The 8,752-nt window shown below is 34.7% G+C and overlaps 1 protein-coding gene across 1 annotated transcript; it reads left to right on the top strand.

Moving 5' to 3' along the window:
* Positions 1-3,658: 3,658 nt before the first annotated feature.
* On the top strand, positions 3,659-8,192 carry LOC145578827 (MOB kinase activator-like 1A). The gene is made up of 7 exons (XM_081636128.1): positions 3,659-3,880; positions 4,993-5,041; positions 5,122-5,230; positions 5,644-5,737; positions 6,908-7,041; positions 7,144-7,307; positions 7,814-8,192. Exons 1-7 carry the CDS (start codon positions 3,855-3,857, stop codon positions 7,883-7,885), a joined length of 648 nt encoding a protein of 215 aa, XP_081492254.1. The 5' UTR covers positions 3,659-3,854; the 3' UTR covers positions 7,886-8,192.
* The last annotated feature ends 560 nt before the right edge of the window (positions 8,193-8,752 follow it).

The following is an 8,752-nucleotide window of genomic DNA, read 5'->3' as shown; positions in this document are numbered from 1 at the left end:
GTAGTTGAAACTTTTTATAATCAAATTCAATTCATTGCATGTTGGCATTACAAATTTACAATACACACGGGGATCTAAGCAGGATACCAAAATTTGAACCAAAAACTTTTGCTTATGACTTTATGAGTGATGTTAGTAATAATTACTTATGTTTCTTTAGCTCGTTTAATATGTTTCTAGAATTTATTTAACAAAAAATGAAAGTTTCTTGATTGGAAATTTAAAATTGTAATGAGATTAAAGGTGACATTGAGTCGGGTCAAATTGGCCTAAGCCATGACACGACCTAACAAAAATAAAAATAAAAAATAAAAAAAAAAACCACTGGCACATTATTGTAAGCACGATAAGGCACGTTATTGTATGTGTCTCCGGTCGTTAGCTAAGTTTGGGCCGATTATTTGGAAAAAGCATGACAAGGTACAACAAATCTGACTTTACACAACAAAGCACACTAAAATCGATGAAATTATACTAGACATGCTAGCACTATGGCACGTAGGTTGACTCTTTGCAAAGGTACAACAAGTCCGACTTTACACAATAAAATACACTAAAATCGATGAAATTATACTAGGCATACAAGCACGATGGCACTTAGGTTGACTTTTTGTAACTCGTTGCATTGGCTCTCTTTAAGAATTTCGACACGACAAGACAAGCAAGCAACTCATGCGCCAAGCCTAACTAACCCCAAAGCGGCAAAGCACATGAATCCATTACGAGGCATGGCCCACGACCCTCTTTAACTGAGATATATTTTCCTCTTGGACATCAATAATTAACTTGAAAAAAACTTACTCCTCCCAAATCAATTGACCAAATAGCTTCTTCGAAATTATATCCAAAAAATTTCAAACTCATTTTTTTTTTTTAAAACCAATTTGAAATTCAATTAACATAGTGGATTTTTTTTTAGCCTTGGACTCGATTTATCACATAGATATTCTGAGTTAAGCTAAAATACGGTCCTTGAACTTTGGTATTTGTAGCATTTTAGTCCCTCAACTTTTAAATGAAACAAAATGGTCCTTCAACCACCAATGACTCACTTTTCAAGTACAAATTATCTGACTAAGCATAGTTTAGGGACCTTGGTGCACATATGGAAATAAATTTAATGATTTTAAATGCAAAGTTTAGGGACCTTTAGCTGATGAGTTGGCATTTATTAAATTAGAAATGAAAGTTTAGGGACTTATAGGGTGAGGTAGCTAATGTAATTATTATAAGCCAAAGTTTAGGGACCTTAAAGGGACACATGATACTCCCATACAAGAGTGATTATAAGTTTTAACCCCCAAGTGTAATTTAGTTCAATTAAACTAATTTCATTTCAACTAAACCAATTTAATTTTAGTAAAAATTATTTATTTTTTAAAAATAGGAAAAATTGCTCCCATTAATCTGAATTTTGCCTCGTCCGCCGAAAATAATCCCAACTTTCGTTTATTATCTATCACTCCCAACTTTAGGGGATATTAATTTTTGTTGCACCCAACAGGTCATCTAACCTGATGTAGCAGGTTACCTAGCCACGTGTCAGCGTATGATTGGCTTAAATTTTTTTTTAAAAAAAAAAAAAAAACAAAAAACAAAAAACAAAAAAAAAAAAAATCCCACAAACCACCCATGCCCAGCGGCTGCCACCACACCCCCACCCCGCCGGAAAATCACCCCCACCCCCAAAAAACCCCTCCCCTGCTGCCGAAAACCGCCGCCCAGTCTTCCCCCTACCTCGAAACCCACCCTTTCCCTTCCCCCACCCCCGAAAACCCCTCCCCCACCCTCGAAAACCCCTCCCTCGCTCCTGGAAACCGCCGCACAACCTCCCCCTTCCCTCGAAACTCACCCTTTCCCTTTCCCCACCCCCCGAAAACCCTTCCCCCACCCCTGTTTCCTCCGTCACTCCCCTCTCCCCCGCCGTTTTCCGACTCGAATACCCTTCCCCTTCCCCTTCGTTTTCGCCGTTTCCCCCTCCCCGTCGTTTCTGCCCCCTTCCCCTTCGTTTCCGACCCAAATCCGGCCTCCCTTCCTTTATCCTCCCCCAATCCCGCTGCCACTAACGGTGGCTGCCGTTAAGGGGTGGCTGCCGTTTTGGTTGGCTGGGTTTTTTTTTTTTTTTTTAAATTTTGTTTTTTTTAAAAAATTTTGTTTTTTTTTTTTAAATTTTGTTTTTTTTTATTTGACCATTCATGTAGTGACACGTGTCCAAAAAAATCTAACACACAAATTTTGACCGGATTAACCGGTTGCAGGTAAGTTGGGTGCAACAAAAATTAATACCCCCTAAAGTTGGGAGTGATAGATAATAATCCAAAGTTGGGATTATTTTCGGCGGACGAGGCAAAGTTCAGATTAATGGGAGCAATTTTTCCTTAAAAATATATATAAGTGAGATAATTTACGAGTGAATGTATGGTCGTCGCCATTTACTTCAGTTAATTTAACTAATAATCTAAGGAAAGTATTATTTTCTCCTAAAAATTAACACAAGAAAAAGAAGAAAAAAAGGAAAACCCTTAAAATTGTCTCACATAAAACCCAAGAAAATTGAAAATCATTTAGAACACAAAACAAATAGAAAAAAAAACCTTGAAATTGACACACAAAAACCCAAAAAATTGAAAACCTTTTAGAATATAAACTCATGAAAAAATAAATTGTCAATTAATGAGAAAAGTGGGGTGGTATTATTTTTATTCTAGTTTCAATTCATAAATTTATTTAGTTTTATATTACAAAGTTTGACTTTGTCTTACTCACTTCGAAAACACATTATATTTTTTGGTTTTATTTATTTTTATTTAAATTTATTTTGGTGGGTGAAATATATAAGGTGTTAATTAGGAGTTAGGATTTGAGGATGTGTGGTTAATGAGTTTAGGTGGGATATATTGTATAAAATTTGATTACGAAAAAATGGTAGGAAGTAAAGGAATGATAAAAAAAAATATAAAATATATCATGATTATCAAATTATATTAGCAATTTTTATTCTTGCCAACTCACTTTATAAATATTTGGTTAAAAAACTCACTTTATGAATTCCTAAGCTTTTGTTTATATTGTTTCAGAAAAAAAATAAAACTTTTGTTTGTATTTAATTTAATTAATTGAATATGATCTAACAACTCCCTAAACTTTTGCTTGAAAAAAATAAGTATAGTCCCTAAACTTCATTGACTCATCGCTGAAAGTCCTTGAACTTTGGCTTAGTGGGCATTGACATCCCTAAACTTTGTTGACTAGAAAGTTCCTCCACTAGAAATGGTGAGGCAAGGGTGGTTGAGGGATGTTTTTGCCTCATTTCAAAGATGAGGTACCAAATGTACTACTAATAGCAAAGTTAAGGGACCGTATTCTCGTACTCCAGATAATATTACCCGTATGTTGGTTGACCAAGGTCCAATGCACATTTTACACAATTTCATCCTCTATTTATATTTAATGTATTTTTTAAAAAAAAAATTAAAGAAAAAAATAAAGCAGAAAATAGAGGAATAAACAGAAAGAGAGAGAATCCAGAAAGCCAGGTCATATTGAGATGGAGAATGGCATATTAAGGAAGAACATCGACCTGTCTACATAATACAGTAAGATTTGACAGTCTGGCTTTTTTAGCCCACTTCTACTCTTTTTTTAATTTTAATTAATTTTATTCTTTTTGGGTGTAATTAATGCTATTATCAGTATTAATTAAAACTATAGTATATATAACCTTTTTTTTCAACCCCTCTGATTTTCGTCTTCCCCCTTTCCTTCTTCTATTGCTCTCAACAGATAGCAGAAATTCATTGATTATTCAAAAATTAATTAATAAAATTTGAAATTTGTTTCAATTCATCATCATTATGAGTCTCTTTGGCCTTGGAAGCAGGTGAATTTTTGTATTTTTTTTAAATTTTTGTTTTTATTTTTGGGTTTGTAATATCATGATCTCCATTTTTTTTTTTTTTTTTTGTGATTTCTAGCTAGTCCCATGTTTAATTCTTTTTGAAGAAACCGGAATTATTATTTTTGGTGATTATAATTGATGTGATCTGGGTTTTTTTTTTTATTTTTTTATTTGGGGTTTTAGTTGGAACAATACAGTAATCAAATTTTAATTTGAGTAAAATTGATTAGGGATTGATTTTTTTGTTTTTAATGTTAAAAATTGTATCTTTTTATTGAAGGATTACTTAATTAATTCATACAAATGAAAAAAGGGGTTATTTAGCATGTAGTTGAGTTTATTTTTATTTTTAGCAAATTACCCTATTGAAATTTTTTTACCTTTATTCCTAATCCCCTTTTAAGATATATTAGTGGAACATAATCTGCTTTATATAATTTGTTTTATCATGTTTGTTTGAAATGTACCTTTTAACATTGCTGGTTATTGGAATCCACACTTTCCAGTTGTCATATCTTATTATTCTGATTATTATGCTTAGACCTAAATCAAGTGATTTACTACATAATGACTTAAATTACTAGGTCCTAATGATGTGTCATTGCATTGTGATCATGCTCACGAATTTCTTGGTGAAGCACTTGCTTTGGTAGACACTGTGTTTCTCATCTAGTCAATGATATCGAATGTGTTTTAGACCTTCTAGTCTATCGAAAGTTCGGTATGATAAGTTGGTTTGATATTCTTGAAGAATTTTAATGGAGTAAGTGTATTGTAGATTGAGTCAGTCCACATGAATACTTGTATCTTGTTTGTTGGGAGCTTGAGGGTCGGAGCGTAGAAGAGGCATTGATTAATTCGTTGATCATTTGTGTTGCAATTAATGTATGTGTATATGCTTCTGCTGGCTTATAATCAAATTTTGATGCAACTTTATGGAATACCATCGTGTACTGATTGTCTGCGTTGTGATCACACTGCCTGTGGAATAACTGAATAAATCATGCTTGATCTCTACCAGAGTCTTTTGGACTTAACTTCCATGGCCTTTTTCCTTCTAACTTAGTTTCATTTTCTGATTATGATCTTTGCAGAAACCAGAAGACTTTTCGCCCAAAGAAGAATGCACCCTCTGGGAGTAAGGTCAGTTTCCAACCCTAGTAGGATTCCATCTTTTTCTGTTCTGTTATTTGGCATTTACACTTCTTTGTGCCAACTCCCAGGGTGCTCAACTTCAAAAACACATCGACGCTACCTTGGGTAGCGGAAACCTGAGGGAAGCTGTGAAGTTACCTCCTGGAGAAGATTTTAATGAATGGCTGGCGGTGAACAGTTAAGTCTTGGAACATTTATTAGCTATGGTTTCTTTGTCATTGATTAACTGGCCACAGTTTTGGTTATATGACCACACTGCCCTATCATATTTTTGTTGCTTGTTGATAGAATATTTAGGATCATGACAACAGATAGTTAGAATAGGAAATGAGATTATTACTATCATGAAGCCGTGCAATTTAATATGGATATTTTCCTTCAATGACTTTGATTCTTTTAGAAGGTAATATAGGGTTGTTGCTTTCATGTCGTTACCTTGTGCAGTTCGACTGCATGCCACTAATCTGTGTTCTCCCACTCATATTCGGTTCAATTTACAAGTTAAATGGACATGTGAGATTGTGATTCCTCTAGTATGTAATATTTCTAAGGTCAGTCTATTGACAACAATTCATTTTATCATCTTGCAGCGGTGGACTTCTTCAATCAAGTTAACATTCTCTATGGAACTCTCACTGAGTTCTGTACGGCAACCAGCTGCCCAACAATGACTGCAGGACCAAAGTATGTTTCTTAATTCCTGAATAAATAAAAGTGAAGCATTCCCAAGCCTTGTCTACTTTGAATTTCAGTAGTTAGTCAAATATAATCAGTTTGTTCACGTCATTCTCCGGCCTTCTGGGTTTTAACTGTATTTGAATGATAATATTGACCATTGAGTGCTTGGTGAAGATCATGTGTAGCATAGAAGCTCTACCATTCTAAGCTTCCTCTGCTTTGTGTGATTTAATTAGTGTGCTGGTGATATCTTTGTCTTCTGTGCCCTCCTCTTTTCGCACCACAAGAACTTAGTGATATTTGCAGTCCAGAATTTTTTGGTTCCCTTAGAATATTTCTCTCATCCATTTCCTTTCTCATGGTTATGTATCTCATTTGCTAACATGAATTTGATTAAAACACCTCATTTGTCCTATATTTTGGAGTAAGACCCTAACTATAGAATAGTCAATCTTAAGCATTTTAGAAAATAAGAAGAATGTCATTAAATCTACTTAAGCATGCCCCACATATCTGACGTATGCAACAATTGGGTTTATGTCATTTCTGAGCTGCCACAACTAAGACACGAGAATCCATTCTTCAGGGGTTAAGCTAGAACCCATCTTCCCTGTTGGCTTCATGTAGGATGATAAAGACAAGTTCCTGCGCTTTGCCTATTGATTGAAAAATTAGAAAGAAAAAATTCCAATCCCTTTTAACGGAACCTCTTTTAATCAATCCAAAAGATTGGGTGCATAAAGTAACTTCTGATAATTTTCAACTAATACTAGAGAAGCATTAGATATCTGCAAGCTGGCTAAATTTTCTCAGTCCGTAAACAACTCAGTATAATTGTTACCATAGGCAGGCTATGCGTCAACTTTTGACGTTAGTTGCTTATTTCTTTCTACGGGGGAATTCATACTCAGCTTGCAAAGTGAAGTGATGATTTTTTTTTCGTACAATAGATCCTGTACTCTCTACACCTTGAGTGAAGGAAGTAGGTTCTCTTTTTCTTTGATGACATCCCCCTAGATATACCTCTGAAGTGGACATTTCTAGACTTGATTTCTTCCTCTTGTTCTACTAATAAATTTGCTGATCACTTTTTAATTTTAGTTACTGCTAGTTCATGAGCATTTTTGCAATTACATTTGTCACTTGGAAGTATACAATAAAGCATTCTCTCTACAGATACGAGTATAGATGGGCTGACGGAGTTACCATAAAGAAACCCATTGAGGTGTCTGCTCCAAAATATGTTGAATATCTGATGGACTGGATTGAAGCTCAGCTTGATGATGAATCAATATTTCCTCAAAAATTGGGTACGCGAAGTTCTTTTTAATTGGTTAAAATAGGTTTGTGTGTTTTCCCTGTTACTACGACAAATGTAAAACAACTTTTGTTTCATATTTTTTGTCATGCAGGGTCACCTTTTCCTGCAAATTTCCAGGACGTTGTCAAGACTATCTTCAAGAGGCTGTTCCGTGTTTATGCACACATCTATCACTCTCATTTTCAGAAGATTGTAAGCTTGAAGGAAGAAGCTCATCTCAATACTTGCTTTAAGCATTTTGTTCTTTTTACATGGGTAAGATTTTTCTCTATTCAGGCTGGAGCTATGATTGATATTTTTTTTTCCCTTTCTTTTTTGCTTGGGTTTTGCATGAAATGTTTCACATAGGTAGTGGACATTGTTCTTCCTAGTTATCATGTATCATGTTCACCCTCCATTTGCAATTATTAGTAATCTCTCATAATTAAGGACGTGGCATGATATACAAAACTGCCCCCCCTTGTGATAATTAAGGGCATATTAACATGTTAAACAAATCTAGTTATGATCCATTTTATTAAGATGACATCTTTTGTATGGATATCCAAAAATAATACTCGAGTTGAATGTCTGGACAGAGTGTACATCATTAATAACAAGCCATCGTATCAGAATTCTTTATGGAAGAATTTGGATGTAAATTATTGCGTATCAGATGAAATCACTTTCTAGATTAGGCTTTACTACAAATTTATTTCTAAGCCTTAATGCAGGATCAGTTGTGAAATGTGTGATTCTGATTGACTTCTGCTATGATGCAGGAATTCCGCTTGATTGACAAGGGCGAACTAGCCCCGTTGCAAGAGCTTGTGGAGTCAATTCTTCAGTGCTAGTAAAATGTTGGTGTCCATTCCCCATTGTTAGTGAAACGTTGTAAATGTTGCTCCATAGACCACAGAATGTTTTGACTCACATTTTTGTAAGCTGTTTGGTTGACTAATTAAATTACTCATGGGGTTTGCAACTTTACATTGGTAATTACTCCTATTTGTTTTGTGTTATTTAGCCCCCTTAGTTTTTGCTGAATAAATCTTCTCTCCGCCAAAGGGAAAGGAGTTGGAAGTTATTTATTCACTTGGGGTCGCGTAGATGCAAATTGTAACTACTGTCAAATTGTTATATGATCAAGTCTTTTACACATAGGAGTTGAATATGATTGATAAATTGCTCTGTGAGTCTGTGACTGATTGAACTATTAGAATTCAGGGTTGCGAAAAGTGACTCAGGGGAACAAGCGCCATAGTTCTGTCTTCCTTCAAACAAATCGGTATGGCCTAACAAGGAAGAATAGGTTATCTGATATGCCATGGATTGTGAAGAAATTGTGAAAATGCTAGTGTGCAGGATCCCCGTATGAAATTACTGTCTACGTCCTCGCTTGTTGAAGTAGGCCACTTCGATTAAACCACATAAGCCACTCGTGAGAAATTACTGAAACAATTCACAATTTTAAGGGATGGGTAAAACTCTACATGAATAATCTAATCGGCGATGGATATTATCATAATTTAATAATTTTTGCTTGTTTGACCAAAATGAAAGATTCGTAACAATGTCGGTACTCAACTGTAGAAAACAGGAAGTTAGATGATTGCCTTGGTGCTATTTAGGCCCATAACATGAGAATTTTGTTCTAGAGATTTTAAGTCATTGTTTTTAAACAAATCTAATCTAATATATATAAATAAATTAGGCATTTT

Source organism: Chenopodium album, chromosome 14 (assembly GCF_948465745.1).
Source record: "Chenopodium album chromosome 14, dcCheAlbu1.1, whole genome shotgun sequence".
Lineage (NCBI taxonomy): Eukaryota > Viridiplantae > Streptophyta > Magnoliopsida > Caryophyllales > Amaranthaceae > Chenopodium > Chenopodium album.
This window is presented reverse-complemented; position numbering and strand designations above follow the sequence as displayed.